Source organism: Dinoponera quadriceps, unplaced genomic scaffold, assembly GCF_001313825.1.
Source record: "Dinoponera quadriceps isolate SergipeBrazil2010 unplaced genomic scaffold, ASM131382v1 scaffold781, whole genome shotgun sequence".
Lineage (NCBI taxonomy): Eukaryota > Metazoa > Arthropoda > Insecta > Hymenoptera > Formicidae > Dinoponera > Dinoponera quadriceps.
Window position 1 is genome coordinate 607,717 of NW_014555039.1, and position 22,928 is coordinate 630,644.

At 43.9% G+C, this 22,928-nt stretch overlaps 2 protein-coding genes across 3 annotated transcripts; both read left to right on the forward strand.

The window, feature by feature from the left end:
* The first annotated feature begins 17 nt into the window (after positions 1 to 17).
* Positions 18 to 20,486, forward strand: LOC106742859 (vacuolar protein sorting-associated protein 13C). 2 transcript variants are annotated; one of them, XM_014616179.1, is made up of 36 exons: positions 18 to 439; positions 1,261 to 1,443; positions 1,518 to 1,604; positions 1,746 to 1,943; positions 2,065 to 6,587; positions 7,080 to 7,182; positions 7,244 to 7,390; positions 7,542 to 7,732; positions 7,805 to 7,942; positions 8,016 to 8,135; positions 8,215 to 8,394; positions 8,688 to 8,867; positions 8,944 to 9,105; positions 9,179 to 9,342; positions 9,596 to 9,716; positions 9,824 to 10,048; positions 10,254 to 10,469; positions 10,911 to 10,952; positions 12,255 to 12,458; positions 12,563 to 12,700; positions 13,201 to 13,347; positions 13,516 to 13,664; positions 13,791 to 13,902; positions 13,992 to 14,230; positions 14,400 to 14,562; positions 15,331 to 15,547; positions 15,623 to 15,798; positions 16,505 to 16,624; positions 16,696 to 16,817; positions 16,972 to 17,285; positions 17,408 to 17,529; positions 17,612 to 17,781; positions 17,869 to 17,983; positions 18,140 to 18,271; positions 18,340 to 18,507; positions 18,701 to 20,486. In XM_014616179.1, exons 2-36 carry the CDS (start codon positions 1,344 to 1,346, stop codon positions 18,746 to 18,748), a joined length of 9,753 nt encoding a protein of 3,250 aa, XP_014471665.1. In that variant the 5' UTR covers positions 18 to 439; positions 1,261 to 1,343; the 3' UTR covers positions 18,749 to 20,486. The 2 variants fall into 2 exon arrangements, with proteins under 2 accessions (XP_014471665.1, XP_014471667.1); XM_014616181.1 differs by lacking the exon at positions 10,911 to 10,952.
* A 144-nt stretch (positions 20,487 to 20,630) lies between these two features.
* On the forward strand, positions 20,631 to 22,667 carry LOC106742818 (protein lifeguard 3-like). Its single transcript, XM_014616102.1, has 7 exons — positions 20,631 to 20,986; positions 21,146 to 21,390; positions 21,469 to 21,522; positions 21,602 to 21,692; positions 21,786 to 21,911; positions 22,159 to 22,308; positions 22,448 to 22,667. The coding sequence occupies exons 1-7, from the start codon at positions 20,714 to 20,716 to the stop codon at positions 22,598 to 22,600; spliced, it is 1,092 nt and encodes a 363-aa protein (XP_014471588.1). The 5' UTR covers positions 20,631 to 20,713; the 3' UTR covers positions 22,601 to 22,667.
* The last annotated feature ends 261 nt before the right edge of the window (positions 22,668 to 22,928 follow it).

Here is a 22,928-nt window from a genome sequence, read left to right on the forward strand (position 1 = left end):
CACCATCGTTGGTCTCGTCGGGGGAACCCGCCGTTACGCGTCTCTTCGCTTTCCACCCCGACTTTCGAAAGAGAGCGCGCGAGCTTCGTCGGTCAATCGGACATTCGCGCGACATATTTGCGCACGGGAATTGGTAGCCACCAATTGCAGCATCCGTGACGGGATCGTCGAGCCAGGGTGATCCAGGGATCGAGGGAAATAGCAGGAACGGTGCCTTAGGGAGTCTCGGTGTGTTTATATCGTAGAGGTGTCAACGTGCGCGGCATCGATGATACTCCGCAAGGATGACGTAACCTGACGAGAAAAGACGCGGCCGATTCCCGCGCCAGTGAGCCGTCTCAGCTCGAGCAGCCTATTTTCAGGTTATGTCCGTCGTGATGTCAGATCTCTGCAGGCACGTCGCAGCCGCCGCCCGTCGTTGAAGACTCCACGGAGCCCTGTAAATCGTCCCACTTGGCAGTTATATTTCGCGGCGCGTTATCGTTGTACGCGACTTCGTTTAGCGTTGTAGTGACACAGAGTCGAACTGGCACGTCGTTGTACTTGTTATTGCACTTGTGTACTTTGCATATTCTTATCTAATGCAAATTTAAACTGGCAAGTTATATTATTATTCGGCATTATTCGGCAAATTGTAGCACAAACATTGGGTAGAGCCTCGGATACTGTGATGAGAACACAGCAAGACAACACATTTAAAATCAGGTCATAAGGTGTCTTTAAAGCATCTTGAATATATATTTAAGACATCTTCCTATAAGATGTCTTAAATACATATTCAAGACGTCTTGTGATCCGATTTTAGACGTGTTGTCTCAGTAACGTCGTCCAAACAATTTCTGAAGTTGCATGTGGCAATAATCTTCTATAGTCAATAGACTAGTGGGCTGAAACCTGTTGATTTAGTATCGATCTACTAACAAATTAATCTACCAGTCAATAAATGAACCTTAGTGTTACTACATACTTGAGTACGTATCCATGTATACTACTCCTATGTTTAGAATTATCTTTAAGTAGTAAACAACCATCAATATTCAAAAATTTATATCGTGTTCTTACTCTCTTTACTTTCCTTGTGACATATCTTTTTGTTGGCTCTACTGCTTGTTTCGTTCAACAGTTCATATATTTGCTTATTCTCAGAACTTATTTATTATTTATCTTCTTTCAGATTATCTGTAACTGATATATTTCAGATTATTTGGAACTGATACAATAAGTCTAATGTTATCTGTATCAATTCCATATTTATTTCAGAAGTTGCAGAAGGAAAGTAGTTACATTTATACTGTGGAATTATTGGAATCTTATCGAAGGAAAGTAAGAAGTGAAACTTCAAAATGGTGTTCGAGTCAATCGTTGCGGAGCTCCTCAATAAGGTGCTCGGCGAGTACATTGAAAACTTGGATTATTCACAGCTGAAACTTAGCCTCTGGGGAGGTAAGAAACTACTCAAGATGATTCTACACTTGTATTAGTAATTTGATCCAACATAAAGATTCTTTTGTTTCCAGGCGATGTTGTGTTAAAGGATTTGTTAATAAAGGAGTCTGCATTGGACGTGTTAGATCTTCCAGTAAGATTGGAATATGGCCGTCTAGGTATTAAAACATTATACTATATGTAACAATGTTATCTCAATATGATAATATATGATATGATATGTAAATTGTATAATGCTATTTATATATTTTTATTATTATAATTTCTATAATTTATATGAAATATTATGTATTTTATAGGCAAATTGATACTAAAGATTCCATTCAAAGATATGTGGAACGGCCAGATAGACGCGATAGTTGAGGAACTGTTCGTACTGGTAGTGCCTACGAGTCAAGTTTCGTACAATGAAGAAAAAGAGATCAAAGCACAATTAGAAGCCAAATGGGCGGAGCTCGCGAGAGTGGAGAAGAGAAAACAACTAGCGGACTTAAAGTGTAAGTGTTTCTTTTTTCCGGAAACTTGTGTAATATAGATCGTTGAATTTTTTCGTTTACGCTGTGATGCACTTAGCATGCCTGGAACTATCATTCGATGAATTTCCGTGAAACTGTGTAGCGCAAGAGAAACTGGACGACTCGATGGTCGAGAAGCTGATCGCTCGCATGATCAAGAACATTCACGTGGAGATCAAGAGGATCCACGTGCGATACGAGGACCACGTCACCTTCAAGAATCATCCGTTCTCCGTCGGCTTCACCTTGAATACCTTCGTCCTGGAGAGTTGCACGGACTCCTGGGAGACCACCGGCAATCTCAAAGACATGTACGCCATCCCACAGATCTACAAGCTGTGCGGCCTTGACGGGCTAGCCGTCTACCTGAACACGAGCGTCGAGCAGTACAGCAAAAGCTCGCATTCGTCGTATCCCGGTCTCTTCTGCGACGGCATCGCCACCATGGATTACACACCGGCCGATTATCAATATCTACTGGGGCCGATCAACGTGAACTCCAAGCTCAGGCTCAATCCCAAACCGGAGTCCGACGGCAGCAACTACACGATCCCCAAGGTGTGGTTGGACCTGGAGATGCTGAAGTTGCGAATCGGCCTAACCAAGCGCCAATATCAGACTTTAGTGCGGCTGGGCGAAGGCCTCGACCAGGCGCAAAAGGCCGCTCCGTACCGCAAGTACCGACCTAATCTGATGTCCTACAAGAGCCACTACAAAGAGTGGTGGCGTTTCGCGTACACTTGCGTGCTGGAGGAGACCGTGAGGCGGTGCCGTCGTAACTGGAACTGGAACCACATGAAGCAGCACCGCGACACCTGTCGCGACTACGCCCGGGCCTACCAAACGAAGCTGACGATGAAAAAGCTGACGAAAGATATCGAAGAGCAGTTGAAGCACTGCGAGTCGAAGCTCGACATCTTCAACCTGGTGATCATCCGGCAGCAGATCGAGATGGAGGTGGAGCGGCTGGCGGAGAAGGAGAAGAGCCTGCGTGCGAAGCGGGGTTGGTTCGGCTTCCTGTGGACTAGCTCGCAGGCTGAGGAGACGAAGGAGCTGAACTCGGCAGCCGCCATCATGCGCAGGTTCGAAGAGGCGATGACGCCACAGGAGAAGGAGAAGTTGTACCGGGCGATCGATTATCAGGAGAACAGCGCACCCGCGCATTACCCGGAGGCCTACGAGATGATCGACACGCGTTTCTTCCTGCACGGTCTACAGATCTCCCTGGTGGACACGGACAGGGAGCACTCGTGTATTCTGGACCTGCAGCTGCACGACGTGCGAGCGGGCTTCAGGTCGCGGCCGTCGGCCAACGCCATCCTCGTGACCGCCTCCATCAGCGACATGAAGCTGTTGGGCGCGATGCAGGACGGCCGCGTGCCTTCGCTCTTCATCTCGAAGCACGGTAGCTCCGACGACAGCTCTCTGCTGTCGGTCTCGTACGAGAAGAACCCGCTGGACAAACTGTGCGGCCACCGGGTGATCGTCAACTCCAGATCGGTCGACATCGTGTACGACGCGCAGACGATAATCGAGCTGGTCAACATGTTCAAGGTGCAGGACTCGTCGACGCTGAGCCAACTGCAGACGGCCGCTGCGGAGCAGCTGGAGGGCTTGAAGGAGATGTCGGCGCTCGGACTGGAGTATGCCATAGAGAAGCATTCCGTGCTGGACATACAGGTGGACATGGAAGCCTCGCAGCTGCTCATACCGCACGGTGGCCTCTACGACGATTCGAAGGCGCTGATCGTCGTCAACCTGGGCAGCCTGAAGATGCACTCTCTGGAGAAAGGCAAGGACGACATGACCGGCGCCAGCGTGAAGCAGCTGGTCAGCATGGGCAAGAGCGAGCAAGATATATTGCTGCATTTGAGGGAACACAGCTACGACAAGTTCGTCTTGGAGATAGTCAACTTCCAGGTGTTGGTCTCACTGCCGGACGAGGAGTGGCGGACAGCGTTAGCGTGCAGCGAGAGCTCCCTGACGTTGCTGCATCCGACGACGTTGGAGATCCAGTTCCATAAGTGCCTGGTGACGGACGACCCGCTGCTGCCTAAGCTCAGGCTCCTCGGCCGCCTGCCGTCGGTGACCGTGAACATAGCGGACGTTCGCCTGCTGCAGGCGCTCTGCATCGTGCAGAGCATCCGCTTGCCCGAGGAGGAGAAGCCTCCGGCGGAGTTGCAACGCACTTCGCTCTCCAAGTCCGTCTCTCAGTTGTCCCTGAGAGAACTCACTACCGGTATCATCGCCGAGAAGAAGAAGCACGAGGCGGCCCTGCCGATGAAGCAGACCACCGACCTGGAGATGAAGTTCGAGATGAGTGAGTTCACGCTGTCCATGTGCAGGCAAAACGAGGCTGTGACGTCGGAGTTCGTTAGGTTCCAGGTGCTGCAGCTGGAAGCGGAAATGCTGCAGCGCACGTACGACCAGGAGGTGCTGCTGAGGCTTGGTGGCGTGCAGATGAAGCAACGGCACGGGGACCAGGAGATCTTCATGATCAACACCCCGATGTCGGCCGGCAAGGACGAGTACCTGATCGTCGTGCGTTACGTGAACGTGAACAAACGCTCGCCCGAGTTCACCACCCGGCACGGCTCGGTCGTGAAGCTGCTTCAGCTGGAATTCACCTCGCTGGACACTCTGCTGCACCAGGAGGCGCTCATCGAGCTGCTGAGGTTTGGCACGTACATTCAGGACCAGATGAACTCCTTGTCCGCGACGACTTCCCCGAAGAAGGAGGTGCGCGCGACCCGACCGACCAATTTGACCGTCATTCCGGAAGAGACGTCTGGTTTCCTGAAGGAACAGCTGCAGAAACAGAGGCTGTGGCCTGCCGGTCGACGTAAACGAAGCACGGTCGAATGCATCGACCTGAAGGTGAGCGCCAAGATCGGCTCGATCAACCTGAAGATCTCCAGCTCCGCCAGGGACATCACCGCGCTGTACGTCGAGAGGATCAGCGCCGGCTTCCTCAGCAAGTCTTCCTACTCGCAAGTGAACGTCGACCTGGCCTCCGTTAGCGTCAAGGATCTCAACCCCAGCTGCGCTTACAAGGATATCGTGGCGGTGGAAGGCACGGAGTCCTTGCAGGTCCGAATGGTCATGTACAATATCGAGCAATGGGAAGTGGACAAGAACAACATGTCCGTCAGGGTAGTGATGGGCTGCCATCGGATCGTGTTCTTAAACGCCTTCGTCTCGGGCGTGATGAACTTCTTGAACAACTTCCAAGCGGCGCAGAAGGCCATCAGGGACGCATCAGCGGCGGCGGCGGAGGCGGCGAAGACGAACATCAAGGACGTGCAAGAGAGCGCCTCTCGCATCGAGCTGGACATCAAGATCAAAGCGCCGGTCGTTTACGTGCCGATGAATTCTAAGAGCGAGCACAGCCTGATGCTGGACATGGGCAATCTCAAGATATGCAACGTCTTCAAGAAGCTCGAGGTGTCCAACGAGGAGTCCGGCGAATGTCCCATAGTCGACGAGATGAGGATCGAGCTGCAGAACTTGAAGTTGTCGCGAGTCCGGCTGAACATGAAGGAATTCGTGAGCGAGAACGAGGTGCTGCTGCTCGAGCCGGTGACTTTCACGCTGCTGATGAAGCGCAACTTGTCGACCGCCTGGTTCACCTCCATCCCGGACATCGAGATGTCCGGCAGGTTGAACAGGATCAATCTGTTGCTGAGCAAAGAGGATTACGCGACGATCCTGAAGGTAGTGGAGCAGAACCTGAGCGAGACCTTCGAAGAAGACGCGAAAGTCGCGCAACCCGCGCTACCGGCGATCAAGCCCGAGCAAGGCGGGGAGATTCAGCCGGCGTACCGTTATGAGGCGGACGCCTCCAGAGAGCCTCGGACGACGGACACGCAGCAGTTGCACGCGCACACATCGGTCAAGTTCGAGTTCATCATGGACAGCCTGGTGATCAATCTGTACACCGGCGGCTCCAAACTGCTGCAGTCGCAGAGTTCGCCGTTGCACCTGCCGGAGAACGGGTTGGCCCGGTTCAGCCTAACCCACTTCGCCGTGAAGGGCCGGGTGTTCGCTGACGGCCTCCTGGCCACGTCGATCTTACTGATGAACTGCACGCTGGACGACACGAGGCAGAACAGGGAGGGCTCGCTTGTGCGGATCATGGAGAGAACTAGCGTGTTGCCGAGCGGCGAGGACCTCGACAAGGAGGCTAAATACACAACCAGGAGCATGCTGGACGTGACAGTGCGCCAAGGCCCGAACGACATATTCGCCGATGTCCGTGTGTTCTCTTTCAGCATCATCGTGTCCCTCGACTACCTCATGAAGATCAAGGACTTCTTCGACGTAGACACCGCCAACAAAAGCACCGCCGTCGCGCAGCCCGTGTCGAAGAAGAAGCAGCAGCAGCCGTCGCAGCAAGCTGCTCCGAGCCCCAAGATGTTGACTGTGTACCTACACGTGGAGAAGCCGGATATCATCCTGCTCGAGGACATGGACGACATCAACTCGAACTGCATAGTGCTGAACACGGAACTGCTGCTGAAGGTGCGCATTATGGGCGAACATCAGGTGATCAGCGGCACCGTTAAGGATCTCTCCCTGTTGACAGGGATATATAATCCAACCAAGAGAGCTGATTGGATCTATCAGGTATATCTATCGGGTATCTTTATTTTGTAAAAAATTTTACGGTATTTGAGTCTGATTATGCGCCTAAAACTGAGTTTAAAGTTTAAATTTTAAATTCTATATATCGTGTAACTTTTCTGATTTTCAAAATTCAAATTTTACTCTTCGTCAACTTTTATCATCAAGTTAGTGTTTTTAATCTTTTAGAGGAATGGTATAATAGATAAACAATTTTGAGGCTGACTCGCTATTTTCATACTTTTTTAAGAATGAAATTCACTTTTTTCGCTATTTTTGACAAACTACTTTTGTTAAACTGCTCGTGTGTCTACAATACTTTTCATTATTCTTGCTTTGTGCATTAAATTAACAATAACAATATTAGCATTTTTAATATTACACTTGAACTATCAATCGAGATTTCTAATTCTAGTATTTCTAGTATTAAATTTTTTCTAGTATTTCCTATATTTGTTAATTGCCAGTATTTATTGCCAGTTATTTATTGCGTAGGTGTTGAAACCTTGTAGCATCAGCGTGGCCGGTTCCACGCCCGAGGGCAAAGGGCTCCACTTGGATATTAGTTGTACGGATATTCACATCTCCGTTTCGCCAGGTAACTCTTACCTGAAAGTTCTGAGTTGATCGATGATATTCACGTAAACGATAATTTGCAGGTGTAATTGAGATATTGAACAAGGTCATTCATATGGTGACGAAAAAGGAGGAGGAGGACAAGGAAGTCGTTAAGCCTGAGCCGAGTTACGAGGGACTGTGGATCATCACGCCTTTCGAGGAGAACGATTACTGGTTCCTGAAAACAGGTTGCATAAGTTGTTTGATGATAATCAGTCATTCAACAATCATTTAACAATTTACGTCGTAAAGCGTTATCATAATCATTACCAGCATGCAGCACTTTTTCTAATTATTGATTTGGAAACCGACTTGTTAAGATTCCCTTCTCTCATGTAGAAGTCGCAACAGAAGCTCTCGAGGAATTCACGTACTCAGACGACGTAACGGTTTATAAGCCCGAATTGGCGCTCGTCTCAGCACCGACGATCTTGCTGACTCTCGAGGCGGGTGTCGGCAACAAGACTCTGCCCATGCTGTTGCTCTATGTAGGCTTCCAGAGTAACGTCAACGATTGGAGCACGAAAACCGTGAGGAGGACTGACTATTTAGAAACGTCTGTTAATGTTGTTATTATTTATTACTTCAATTACTCGTTGCAGATGAGCATGGACTGTACCATGTCTGTGGTCATGGAGTACTACAACAGCCGGCTCGCGTTGTGGGAGCCGTTGATCGAGCCGATAGAGAGCTGCATTAACGGCAAGCGCGTGTCCACGTCGTGGGAGTTAAAAACCAAGGTGAGCCAAATTAGCGACGGATACGCGCTAATTAACAGGGCGTTTTACGTTAATCGACGACGATTGCCGCCAGGTTCAATTCAACGATATATTACTGGACTCCAGAGGTGCCAGCGCGACCAGCCCCACCTCGGACAGCGAGTTGGACGAGCTGCATCAGTCTACCAAGATGTCCGTTGACATCACGTCCACTGTAAGTGTGAAGTTTACCGTAAAATTCGTCGGAAAGAAGTCTATGGGTTCTTAATTAATTTTTTTTTCGTTCGGAGCAGGACAATCTGGAAATAACGGTGACGAAGACGTGTCTGGACGTACTGAAGCAGCTCGGCCAGGCGTTCTCCTCGGCCATGGACGCCAGTAGAAAGGGACCGGCGAGGAAAGTGGCGCCGTTTCTACTGAAGAACGAGACTGGCCTAGGGATGATACTGGATCTGGACCACAGTCCTTTCAAGGTTGTAATGAGGAATTTTAGAAATTCCCATTCGCGATCATCCATCTTCATATTTAATAGATCGTTTATACTGAAAAACGATACAGGCTTGGAGATGATACTCGATCTGGACCACCGTTACCTCAAGGTTGTAACGAGCAATCTCACATTAAATCTTTTTATTCTAAATCCACATGATCTTCTAAATTCTTAACTTCGCGTTTCACCCATGCCATCACTTTGACGCGATCAACATATTAACCATTCGATTCGTGAATGCGGGACCAGTGTCCCTAATACGGTAATGATTTACAGATTTTCGATGACGGGTCGAGAATGATAAGGAACGACAGCGATTCGTACATGGAAGTGATCCTCGAGACCGGGGCGTCGATCGAGCTCGCGCCGAAAACTACCAAGTCGGACACGCGTCTTCTTGAGCAATTGAAGGGGGAGACTGTGAAGGACAGGGAGAGCAACAAGTTTTCTGTTTCCGTAAATTGCATACAAATTTAGCCTATTGTGACAACTGTTTAATTATGATCATCGATAACACAAGGGAACTCGATAGTTTAAAGGTATCCAAGGCAAATTGGCGATACCTGTGCTAAGGGCGGACAAGAGGTTCTTCTCGTTGAAGCATCGCAAGGAGGGCTCCGAGGAGTGGGGCATTGTGTCGGATGTCGTCGTGGAGGAGGGCAGTACGATCGTCACTCTTCGAAGTATTCTTCAGGTAAGCGGCAGGTAGGAGAATAATCATCGTCTGTAGCGATCGGTAGCTTCGACGTGTCTCTTGCGTCTTGTAGGTTCACAATCACTTCGTGCAGCCGATATCAGTTTACTACATGACGAAACGCGGCAACGAGGTGGAGTGCGTAGGCACAGTGGCGCCGGACGAGAAGCTCAACCTACCCCTGGACGCCGTTTACACCCCCACGAACATCTACTGGCTGTTCTTCAGCGTCGACGGGTATGTCTGCACTCTTCTTTGAATTTTCTTCACATTTCGGCTGTTGTACAAAAGTATTTTTTTTGTAATACTTTTGTAAATAATAAATAACTAAATAACAATCTCATGGATAAAATAAAAAATAATTTGAAACTTACAAATAAAATAATCTCATGAAGTGTAAAATAAACAAAATGTGAAGTGTCTGCTTATAAAATATTCACGATAGAACTTCGATATGCGAAAACTTTTCGATGATTACTTCTCATTTCAGATACATGGTATCAGTAGAACCGTTCGTCTGGAAGGACCTGCAGAAAACGGTTTCGATGACGAAGCTGTTGAAATGCGAATCTCGGTCCAAGCAAGATACCACAGAACCGTTTTACATTCAGGTAACGTTTTGCTGGTATGCGACAAGATATTCTCACCAGTTAGTCATTGTGATTAGCCGTTGAAATTAGAACCAATTCAATAAACAGAGTTGCGTGTCCGTTTACAGGCTGTGGGCGAGATCGAGCAGGTGTATTTCGAGAATACCACTCGCCACACTATGGCCAGCACTATCTATAATGTACACTTGTACCCGTCCGTGTACCTGAAGAACTTCTTGCCGATCGACATCATTATCTGCCTGCCTGGCACCGCGCAGGAGAGCCTGCTTGAAGCTAGTGCCTCTCTGCAGATTCCTACGATTGACCCATCCAAATCACATATAATCATTAAGGTGAAACATCTGTTAACAAATCCAAGTCTTCATTTTGTATGAACTTACCTTTCCAAACTTTTCTTATAATTGACAACTAATTTTATCGTTCAGTTCCACTTTATTTTCTCACAGCACATTTAGCTAATCTGAACAAAATTCATCTTCAGGATTGATTTTACCAAGTACAGATCATTCAGAATACATGTGTGTTCGTGTTGTGTAGCTACCTAATTACTTGGAGAAAGATTGGTCGTGCAGAGTTGAGATCCTGGCAAATCCACCGGAATTTGCAGTCTGGTCGTTCGAGTCCTTTGACAGCGCACAGAAAGTAATCTTGGATCTTGGGATGCATACGTCCCACAAGCACGGCTCGATTATCATGGCGCTCTACTGCCCCTTCTGGATGCTGAACAAGACCGGCTTGATGCTGTCGTATAGGGTACGTTCGTCCAGCAATCCGATCCTTCGTCACGTTCGGTAACTTCGACTTTTCGCGTATTCCTACTTATCATGGTCTTACCGGTGGTCATGTTTGCGGGGAGAAATTTGTCTCGAGATTTCCGAAACTTGCATTCTCTCTCTCTCTCTCTCTCTCTCTCTCTCTCTCTCTCTCTCTCTCTCTCGATTCAACCTTTTCAGGATATTTCTTCGCCGGAAATATCTCGAACATAGTCAGAGATCCCTTATCGATGCACATTTCTCTTGCGTCCGTCCGTTGCGTTAATGTACGTCTCCCCAACCAATTATAATTGTACCCCTCCCCCCCCCCCTCCTCTCGTGACCTTTGTACCGTTTCATCGATGTCTCGCTAACTAACCACTACTAAGCGCATTTGGCCCCGACCAGTATTCTGTATTGAACATGCTCCGTTATTTTCCAGAAATCAAGTAAAGGTGGCAAAGAGCACTCGAGTCCAATCAAGGTAGAGATCTAAGAGAATCTTCCTCTTCTATCGTGGCGCATTATTTTGTGCTTCGTGTAGATAGTCGATCGATATTATTATTCGCAAAAAAAATCCAGGAGGAGGAGGTCGGGATCGCTTCGTTCTATCCTGGTTTCTAAATCACGAATCGATGAATTATTATTATTTGTTGTTATATGCCTATGAATCCTTTGCGAATGTCCAAGCTGAATCATGGCGTATGAAAATGTACTGTACTGGGGCACGTGTCTTTCAGAAATTCGTTTCCGCTATGAAACCACGTCGACAACGCGCACAGTACAGGAGGAGGAATACGCGCGCGGTGATGCAACGTTTTTTATTTAATATTATCTCGCTGTTCTCGTGGTTGTGTACGCAATTACTCGATTATTTGTGAGATAACCATTGTGCCTCTAGTCTAACCGTGCCGCGAGAGACTGACTAACCGCTCCGCAGCTCTGTTAGATTATCAGTTGGTGTCGACTTTAACGCGCCGACCTTAATAACCGCACTTTCATGCAAAAGTTGCTCGAAATGTCAATCGCATTTCCTCACACTTATTACTGTAATACACGCTGGCTATTGGATGCTTCCCATTCAGTGACGCAATTCGATACAAGCATCCCCCGATGGAGATATTTTGTTGAAATATTTTCTCAATTGATCTCATTTTATTGATATAGTTTTCAGTTTAATTCAGTAAGTTTCGTAATATCATATTTCAGACATTTTTTTCAAAATTATACTTTAATTTTCATTATATTCACATATTGTTGAAATGTACTGAACTTAACTGAAAACTGGGAACATTGACGGAATGATAGTGAATAATAGTGAAATAGGGCCAGTTGAGAGAGAATTTCAGTGAAATTTTCAGCTCCATGGTATTTCCATCAGGATCATCTTATCTTTGTCACTTGTTATATACGAAACAGAGACAAGATGATGTTTGCACCGACTTGTGCCACTAAATGGAAAGCATCCATTGTCATGTACGCTTCGCCATGGTCGATTTTTTGTGCATTGTCATACTTTACTCGGTTCGTTGACTCCGTATATGTTGACTCACTCTTAGACCAGCGAGATCCTCGAATTCCTGACGTTTGCGTTTTTAGATCTATCCCAGATGTAAAAGCGTATCCCAGCGTATCATAATTCGAAGAACGACGAAGCTTCTGTAACGACTCGTGCGTAACCACGAATTCACCTGTTGACACATTAACTGCATGACGCTCCGAGAAAGTTTAGCTCAGTCGACGTACCGTGATGGCAGAATTTCACTCTGAACCCGATCCCTTTCAGACCACGGACGATCACCTGAACGTTCTCTATCATCCGGAGCACTTCAAGGGGCCCATTCTCTTCTCGTTCCGCTCCAAAGTTTTCTTCGGCAAGAAGAAGGCCATGATCAGGGTGGAGGATGGCGAGTGGTCCGACAAGTTCTCCATCGATGTCGCCGGCAGCGAGGGTGTGGTAGCCTGCAAGTACAACGGAATGACATACCAGGTTGTTGCCCCGTCTTGATAGTCTTTTATCGCCTTCACAACCAGTGTCGTGTATTTTCAACAGACAGGTTCAAAGGGTGGAATTAACACTCGTCTCTGTTGCAGATCGGAGTGCACAATCAGCTGACGTATAACTCGTTGACCAAGCAGATCACATTTACGCCATACTACATTCTCATCAACAACGCGGACTTCCTCATAGAATGCCAGGAGGGCGACCGACCAGCCGACCCAATGATCAAGGTATTTTAAGAAGAAATATCAGCAGCATATTTACTATTGTGGTCTCAGCAGGCATAGAAACGATTCACTTCTCCTCACTTATTTAGAAACACTTTTTCTCATTTTTTCTTACTCGATTTGAGCCTTCAAAAAAAAATTCACAAGAAATCGTGTTCAATAACGTGCTTCTTCAAAAACAAAACTAAAGATTCCAATTTTGCTCTCCATTGACTTTCACCAGGTCGGTATTTTTAATCCTTCAGAGGAATAATAGATAAAACAAATTAATTTTTAACGTAGATTATTTGGAAGATTCATTTTTTTTTAAAGCTGACTCACTATTTTCTTACTTTTTCAAAAATGAAACTCATTTTTCTCATTATTTTTGACAGCTAAACTGCTCCCACGCCTGTCTTAGATACACACCAGACTACAAGAGATATTACATCTCAGATATTTAATCGAAATTCTCTGTAATATTAATATAATATCATTACACAATATCAAATGTATCCATGAAGGTACTTCCCGGCGAATGCGCAGCCTTGTGGCCTCGTAGCGAGCAAGAGAATAAGACTATGAAGGCGAAGGTCTCGGGTCAACCTGAGAAAACTGCCGCTTTCGTTTACACAGACAGCCACACGACTCTGTTAAAACTGGACAATAAGGTAACGCAAGACACATCCGTCTTTGTTACTGTAATTAGAAATAATTATCCGAATTAACCGATACATAAACTATTTATATAAATTCTTTCGAGTACGAAATATTCGACTGCGACAATAATAAAAATCGAATGTTCCCTCGAGTCAAATAATATTGTTTTTGTTCTGCAGTATGGAGGGATCAACGTGGACGTACAGATTAACGAGGGCGGCGTTTACATTTCCATGTCGGCTTACACTCCAGGCAACGCGCCGGCTTTAATTATGAACCATACATCGTACACTATCAATGTCTGGGAGAAGAGTTCGATCAACGTCAGGTACGTGTAAAGTGCGCATCGGTTTAGTCGTTCGAGATTGACAGCACGAATATGAATTCTTCAATATTCGTTGCATTTATTCGATACACGAGTATACCGATCGAAAGAACGTTTGCACATCGGCAGGTCTGTGCAGTCGTTCAACAGGATGTTTTACACCTGGGAAAATCCAGCGGGCCCACGGAAGATAGTCTGGGAAGACAACAATTGTAAAGAAATCGAAGACAATTTGAGAAAGGTAAGCCCGGGGGGTGGGGGGGGGGCAAAGGAAGAAGCGTTAGCGAAGTGCAATCCGTAAACGAGAGCGGTTTGCTCCTTCTCTTCCAGGATAACCTCGGTGCCTTCCAACTGCCGGACATAAACGAGGAGATATTCTACGTGTCGTTCTTGGATGGCACGCAGCGAGTGCTTCTGTTCACGACCGCTCTGAAGATCGCCGAGGACTGCCAACTGGCCGGCGATCTGGAGATTATCGATCAAGAAATCACGATGAACATTCACGGTATCGGCTTCTCCCTCGTGAACAACATCACCAAGTCCGAATTGTTGTACATGTGTATCGCCAGGTGAGCGTAGTCTCCAATATTAAGCGGTTAAATCCAGCGTGTATCTTCAATAAAACCAAACTTGAACTCTTCTGGTTATATATGTCGCCGCATATTAAAATTAATGTTCCGTAACTTTTTGCACACAATATATGTCGAAGGATTAATTGTATTCTCTATCGTGATCTAGCTCTGGAATTATATGGGAGACGTGTAAGAACGTGGGCGGTCGATGGCGAGCGTTAAACGCCAAGGAGGTTAACGCCATCGAGGAAGGCTATCAACACTACCTGAAGGAACTGCAAATCAATCAGGAGGCGGATTATCGAATTATGTTGGAGCCGAAACTAATGGTAAAGCGAAATGCTCTGATCTTCGTTTTCTCCTCTCCGTTTTAAGGAGGTTGTAAGGCTCAATGACGCATCTCAAGGGTGCCACTCATAAATTTAATATTCGTCAAGCAAAATTAAACGTTCCTATATATTTATTTCTCTACCTAAATAATAAATGTTAATTTGGAACGAAGAGATAATCATATATATATATACATATATACATATATATANTATATATATATATATATATATACAATATTATATATATAATACAAAAATATTTCTTATTTTTCTTATTAATGCTATATTTATGCACAAGTTAATAGAAATACACAGATAATAGAAAGAGATATATAAATGCTTAAATATGTGCATATATATACGTATTTCAAATATTACTATAAATTATGAATTTTACATCACTGTATCTTCCAAACAAAGTAATTAAAAAATCTGAAATTTGTGTATAATGTATGCGTACTAGTTTTTAATATTACAGTAATTTTTCATGAAAGTCTTATTTTTAGTTTAAAAGATGTTGAAAATAGAAGTGGAAAATGGCAAACCTCAAGAATTAGCATAGAATTTTGGTTACAAATAATTTACAGTTTTTGGCTGGTCAATTTCTTTCGAATTGTACAAGTAATTAGATAATATTCCAGTGTACACGTAGTGCAAGGTTCATCGAATCTTGTCAAATTCATTTCGCACATCACCTTCTCCTTGCTTTCTTATCGTTCACTTCTTCATGCCTCTGACTACTTGATTTTGCTTGTGTGTTTCCAGGTGGATTACTTGCACATGGAGATGCTGAGGCCACACCGCAGGTATATACGACGTACCTTCCAGACTGGCCTCTGGCTGCAATATCGCACCTCGGCGCACCAGGTCCAAATGCACGCGAAGATCAATCGTCTTCAGATCGACAATCAACTGTCGGAGTGCGTCTTTCCGATCATACTGGCACCGGTGCCGCCGCCAAAGAGCGTCACGCAGAGCACAGGTTGCATATTCGTTGAAACGATGAAACTTCCCTCGTGTCCTGAGGACGGTTAATAACACTCATTTCTGTCCGTAGTAATGAAACCGTTCGCCGAGCTCAGTATAGTCAAGCGGCTATTGGAGCACAGCAACGTGCAACAATTCCGCTATTTCAAAGTGCTCATACAAGAGTTTCACATCAAGGTAGACATCGTCTTCATAAACGCGATAATGGGTCTCTTCGAGGCGAATGAAGTGAACGACGCGGAAGAAGTAAGTAGCGAAATAATGCTCAAGATTGAGATGCAACTCGAGGCTCCTCTTTCTTCGCCGTAAAAAGCCATCTTGATTAATGACGTTAGAAGTGAGAAAATGAATCAAAATTCTTATTTAATTCTTGTCGACTTGAGTACGTCGAAACAAAAAGATACGTCCGTAAAATGATGCTTGTTATCAATTGAGCACATTTATAAGATATTTCCGGAAGCTTTTCGTGTTACGTATTTGGCATCGTTATATTCCTAAAACTTGTATGTATACATGAATAACACAAATATGTAATTAATTTGCATTAACTATGAATTATAAGCAAAAGATTGATCAAAATATATAGAATTTGGCTTCTTTTTTTTCTTATATCTCAAAAACTATTTGACATATTAAAAATGTTTTATATAAACATTTTATAACAAACACATTTCTGTTTAACAGCGTTAGCAACATTTTGAAAAAAAATAATTGTTTAAAAAAATCCGCTGCATTTTGTTTTCTTAAATTTTGACTTCAGATTTGTAATCGGCGACTCCAAAACCGCTATATACCAAAATTTAGCAAAATATGTTCAACGGGAAAATTTGTGCGACAAAAAACGATGTTAAAATCGCAATTATCAATAACCAATAACTCGCATCTTCGGATATCAAACGATGACGATTCGTTAATTTTCTTCCTGTCACTTCACTGTGCCCATTCGTTTCAGAGCGCGTTATTCCGAAGTGACATGGAACTAGTTAACGAGCCGCTGATGTACCACGTCAGCCTGATCACCACGGCCGAGCAGAAGAACTTCTTCGACTTGTTACACTTCTCGCCACTCAAGGTCCGTCGCGTTTCAATCACTCACCGCTATTCGTTTCGCAATTAACTTGAGCTTTCTCTTCTCACTTACAGATACACATCAGTTTCTCCATGACCGGCAGCGGTGGTGGACCCTCGGCGTTGCCGCAAGTACTTAACGTGTTGTTGCAAGGGATCGGCGTGACGCTGACAGATATCAACGACATCGTCTTCAAGTAATTGGCCCTTCAAGTTGCACTTATCGGCTCGCCCAAAAATTCCCTCTTGTGTGTTCCACAAGAGTTCTCTGTCTTCGCGTCCCGGAGACGAAATTCGTGTTCTAAGATTTCTTCGATTCTGAGACGTCTAAGTTGTTTCCATTGTGCACAGGTTGGCGTACTTTGAGAGGAGCTATGTGTTCATGACTCACAAGCAACTCTCCTCCGAAGCGACCACGCATTACGCGGGCCAGGCGATCAAGCAGGCCTATGTACTTGTGCTGGGACTTGACGTTATCGGCAATCCCTACGGACTCGTCGTAGGAACGATGAAGGGTATCGAAGACCTGTTTTACGAGCCTTTTCAAGGAGCCATACAGGGCCCAGGGGAGTTTGCGGAGGGTCTGTATCTCGGGGTGCGCAGCATGCTGGGTCACACCGTCGGCGGAATGGCAGGCGCTGTATCGAAGATCACAGGAGCTATGGGTGCGTTTCTATAATTCTCATCCTGACGCGTCAAGTAATCTTTTTTTGATAACGTGTACGATGACAATCGACTCCTTTCACTTATTAACTTATTCAACATTTTGTTATTTGAATTTTTATAGGCAAGGGTATCGCTGCTCTGACGTTCGACAAGGATTACCAACGCAAGAGGCAAGAGCAGCTCAACAAGCAACCCGCCAATTTGCAGGAAGGTATCGTGCGAAGCGGAAAGGGCTTAGTGATGGTAAATACCCGAATTAATTAACCTGCCAATTTAAATCTATTTAGTAGTAGTAAGATTATATATTATTCATTTTGTACGGCAGGGTGTAGTCGATGGTGTGACCGGTGTGGTGATGAAGCCTATATCAGGAGCGAAAGAGGAAGGGGTGGAAGGATTCTTCAAAGGTTTCGGGAAAGGCGTTGTTGGTCTCGTCACCAGGCCTACCGCCGGCGTGATCGACTTTGCGAGTGGCTCCTTGGGAGCGGTTAGACGGTACAACCTATCTATTATACATAAAGAAAACTCGAATAATTTTCCTAACTGAGAATAAGAGTTTGCACCTTTTGATATGCGTTTCAGGGCCACCGAGCTGAGCGAGGAAACGAAGAAAGTACGGCCGCCTAGGTTTTTGCAGCCTGACAGTCTCGTCAGGTCGTACATCAAAGACGAAGCCGAAGGCAATAAGATCTTGATGGTAAGAACTCTATTTCTGAAATCTTAATAGTAAAATTTAAATCCATTGCTTAGATACGTTAATCTTGGCAGACTACTTTGTAACCATAAAAATATCGTATATTTTTACGCATATTTGTGCGCAAGTAAGTTCTCTTTTACAAAATTTCTTTCATAGGAATTGGATAAGGGAAAATACGCACCCACCGACGTCTACGTATATCACGTGTTCATTAACAAAGACGTGCTACTGCTCACCGACAAAAGATTGTCGTATCTCGAGCGCAGTGACTTGTTAGGTGGCTGGCGGGTTAGTACTGATTACAATTAGTTACTGTATTTAATTTCGCGCTCTAATCATATTCTTGGCCGTTCCAGGTCGACTGGACTCACACCTGGAATGAATTCAGCGAATTGCCGAAAATTGTAGACAGGGGCGTACAGATCTTCACCAAAGACGCCAGCAAAAAAAAGAAGCTTGGTAATCTGTTCGGCAGCGCGGATCAGTCGAAGATAATCTTAATAGCAGATCACAATATTAAACAGGTATGCGTTTATGAGTTACATATCTTTCATAGATCTATATACATATTATTTATATTACTATTAAATTACATTTAATCAAATTACATCGCTATTAAATTACATTTATATTAAATTACATTAAATTAATTAAATTACATTTTTTCATGATATATTCGGCATTTGCCCGTTTAATAATTTTGTGTTCTTTCTGCAGTTATTATGCAGCAAGATGCAAGAGCAGATGAATCAGTACGGCGTATAACAGAGGAACACACACGCGAAATGCTTGAGCAGCTTCGAAAAGGAAGAAAACGAGATTTCTGAGTGAAGGAAAAAAAGAAAAAAAAGGGGGGAGGGAAGATATGCTTCTTTACTTCCGAGACGCTTTGCGAATGAGCCCGCACAATTTCTACGCGCACTTTCTACGAATGTTACTTATAAGACTGATTCTACGTAGCCGTGACAACCTTAGCCAGAAAGACACCAGCTGTATCGAGAAACTGATCGCGAAAGAAACACGTGGTATCTTTTTTACTTTTTAATCACACAAAGGAAAACTTACGGGGAAGTCTTTTGTTGTCGGTATCGGTACCGAGCGAGAAGTATTAGGTTGTGGTGTGAACGATTCGTCAGGTGGAACTTAACCAATAGAATTGTACAGTTCGGAGATAACTTTTATTGATCAAGATAGTCACGATCGAGTGACTTCGGCACACAGTTTTTTTTACTTAACGAGAGGAAGTTTTTCAGTAGCCCTTTTTCAAAGAACTCGAATGAGTAGGTTCACTTAAAAAATATATATATATATAAATAACAGTACTTAATGGAAAGAGAAAAAAACTTCGAAATTACGCACCAAGCAACTACCGGTAATCAATAGTTGAACATCACGGGAACATGAATATGAAGGAATAATTTTCTCGTTGAATTTCGTCGAGCATTCATAGTGTTCCACGCGCACGTATCGCACTCGAAACAACGATTCAAGAGTGAATCGCCTTAGTCGCAACAGAGAGTTACCATTTGATCGTATCGTCAGAGACTTACATAGTTCGCGACGGTCATGAAATGGAGTGAATCCACTAGTCGATAAGAGACCGTGTGAATGTAAAAACGCGAAGTTACGTAATGCTAAGTAATAGAGCAAAGAAAGTAAAAGAATTCCATTCGCAGCACGTTCGCAAGTGAGAAAACTAAAGCTGGGCGCACACTGAGCGAACGAACAGCGAATGTGTAATGTGAATGTATATGATCGATCTAAATACGTACGAATCTTCTTTCGTAAGCCACTTTATGAACTTTATGAATTGGCCCGAAATGTTTTGCTCGGATTCGTTGTAATGCACACACATTTTCCAAATTGCACAACGAAAATTTGCATTCGCTGTTCGTTCGCTCAATATGTATTCGGCTTAAAACGGTACGTAAGATCATTTATATATATATATATATATATATATAATCGTTGAGATTTTGTCAAAACTCATTACACAGAGAAGGATTTAACAAACGTTCAGTTGTAATCTACTAAAGAGGAACTAAGGAATTCCACATCACGAACTACATTGTTAATCATTGTTTATAAGTGCAAAATGAGCGTAATCCTAAGCAGTACGTTCGTCTATAATCAAAGCAGTAGTACGCTTAATTACCATTTCTCCTAAAGACGTTCGGTGGAGATGAATTGTTGAGAGATTTGCCACGATCGCTACCGACCTGTTGTTGAGATGTAATCAATTTTATTACTGAGCTTTAACGCTTAACCAGAGAGTGCACGTGATATAATTCTACCTCGTTACTAAAACGCTACTTATTAATAAATTATCACAACACAAACGAATTTAAAATTATTACCATAATAATTCCTTAACATAATCTCTTCGTAATCCATTTTTCGGCTAAATTGCTGTTTCTACGAGATATTTTAACGACGGCTTTCAACATGTGTTTATTGCGTTTATTATGCATATTATTATGTATTATAATTTGACTATCATCCTCTATTGCATATATATCTAATAAAATTATTATAAATGTCTTTTGTGCACTTTCGTTTCTGGAATTTATCTTTATCGTTGCGTATTAATCGCGTATTAATTGCGCATTCCCAACTTTTCATTCTATATATATATTTTGTCAATTGTTAACAATATATGTGCTATTGCGCATATGAAATTCTCAATCTCGCCGATACTAGTTTTAATTCCGTTAATCTCTTACACGACGTATGCATGATACGTACTCTCTCCTTCTTTTGTTAATCTCGCGTGTAGTTGTGTTGCGACAAATCGATGTAATTGTCATTTATTCAGACGCATTTAGGTACTGTTACGTACGTACAACAAAGTCGGAGGGAAGGAAGAAGGATTTGATAAACGTGTGCTTCCACTCGGCGTACCTGATGCAGCCCGACCGCGCTGAAGAACTACAACAAATTTCGCAATACATCCCCGGGCCACCGCAATTGCCGGCCTTAGTCAAGGGGCAGAAATTGAGGAGCGTGAGTGACATTTCAGTTATGCCGGCAGTGGGCCTCGGTATATCCTCAAATATCTTCTATACAAAATCCCACTCGTCGTGACTTCATTATGTTATCTGTTCATATTATAACTATTTACACATATTATCTTACGAGTTTTAATAATCTTTTTAATTTCAGGGTCCATATACCATCACGGTGACCAATGAGATGGTGGCGCAGAGAGAGAGAGAGAATCTGGAGTTGTACAGGGCTTGGATGGAGGAACAGCGCAGGAGGAACGTGCTGCCTGAGGAGGATGCCGACGACTACCTAGGTGACTTCAAGCAGGCGATGATAAGGAGGAGCTTCGTCCGCAAGGTGTTCTGTATTGTCACGCTACAGCTGTTGTTTACTACGTGCATTGTAGCCATCTTCATGTTTATGTAAGTACACTCTATGAAAGGGACGTCTTTACTGTCTTTTTCGACCGTGTCTCCTTGATCCTACGAATTACTTTCCAGAACAGAGGCCCAGAAATTTATGATACTACACTGGTACTTGTGGATCGCCGCTTTGTAAGACAATATTGGTCGTTGAAATCGCGTGATTGAAGTTTAAATCTGATTTAAGAAACCTCAACTTGTACTTTCATAGCTTCTTGTTCGTAATCACGTACTGTGCTGTGTCCTGGTCCGTGAAAGTCAGACGAACGTCTCCCTACAATTACATATGTTTGTCCCTATTGGTAAAAGTCTCTCACCGTATTTGTTGTCCCTCGCGCTAATGTTGGTCCGTGTAGAGTAACTAATGAAATCGTTGTGGATATGTGTCGATCCAGACAATAGGAATGTCCTACTTGGCCGCTTTCGCCTCCGTCCTCTATAGCATCGAGGTGATCCTCCTCGCTTTGGGCATGACAGCCGTGGTCACGATAATAATAGTTTTCGTAGCGACATTCTCCAAGGTATTTCTATTCCTGTTCAGTACTGTACTTTTGCATTGTATTTCTGTTTTGTGCAAGCTTCCTAGTTTATAAAATACGATGCATTAAAACATACCGATTCACACTTTCTTTCCTAATATTTGGTATAAAAATTCGTATCATAACTGTTGGCATCAATTTATTTTCTCTTCAGTATACTTTTATCTATTCTACGTTAATTATGTGCACCAATAAGTTGCGAAAATTAGTGTTGACGGTGTGATTGCAGTTCGACTTGACAATGAGAGCGGGCTTGCTGATGATAATTGGTCTGGTTTCGATTGTCGCTATATTTGCAATGATATTCATCATGATGTTCACGTACATACCTGCCTTACGTTTGCTAATTTCGGTCATTGCAACGCTAATGTTATCCCTGGTCAGTAAGATTGGAATTTCGGCAACTACTCAAGAGAGATATTTTATAATCCTTGAAGGAATTTATAATATATATATAAGTAATCGAGATAAGCTGCTAGGTAACGTCACATGTTTGTCAAACGTCTTATAATTTCTAGTATCTGTACTTCGACATACAAGTTATCATGGGTGGACGCAGAGTGGAATTGTCTCCCGACGAGGTCGTCTTCGCAGCTACACAAGTTTACGTCGACATTGTACTGTTGTATAAGTACTTATTAATATTCATGAGCTATTTCCATGGTCAATAACACCGTCTCGAGATATATCACACATCTATTCGTACGTATATTTACATTTTTATTTATATTATCGTGTATATATTATTATTATTAATATATTTTTATCCTCATTGACATCTTGCAGTATTTAGTATCTTCATCATTTAAGATCGAATATCCTTAGCGTGAAAAACAGGCAAGATTCAACAGGCCGTAACTCTGGCAAAATTGATGACTATAAAGTGGTTCGGAAAACGCTTCATGTATATGCGAGGGCCGATTGAAAGGTTTTCGGCCTGGTCAAGGAAACAACATTTTTTTGGGGCTAAAAATGAAATTTATTTCTCTACATAGTCCC

What these genes read in the sequence shown, in the direction of transcription:
- LOC106742818 (XM_014616102.1), top strand. Translation starts at nt 20,714, where the DNA reads ATGCATGATACGTACTCTCTCCTTCTTTTGTTAATCTCGCGTGTAGTT. An exon ending in ACATATGTTTGTCCCTATTG is followed by an intron (nt 21,693 to 21,785) that starts GTAAAAGTCTCT and finishes GTGTCGATCCAG; the next exon opens with ACAATAGGAATGTCCTACTT. An exon ending in CAACGCTAATGTTATCCCTG is followed by an intron (nt 22,309 to 22,447) that starts GTCAGTAAGATT and finishes TATAATTTCTAG; the next exon opens with TATCTGTACTTCGACATACA.
- LOC106742859 (XM_014616179.1), top strand. Translation starts at nt 1,344, where the DNA reads ATGGTGTTCGAGTCAATCGTTGCGGAGCTCCTCAATAAGGTGCTCGGC. An exon ending in CGTGGGAGTTAAAAACCAAG is followed by an intron (nt 7,943 to 8,015) that starts GTGAGCCAAATT and finishes GATTGCCGCCAG; the next exon opens with GTTCAATTCAACGATATATT. An exon ending in GAGCGTCACGCAGAGCACAG is followed by an intron (nt 15,548 to 15,622) that starts GTTGCATATTCG and finishes TTCTGTCCGTAG; the next exon opens with TAATGAAACCGTTCGCCGAG.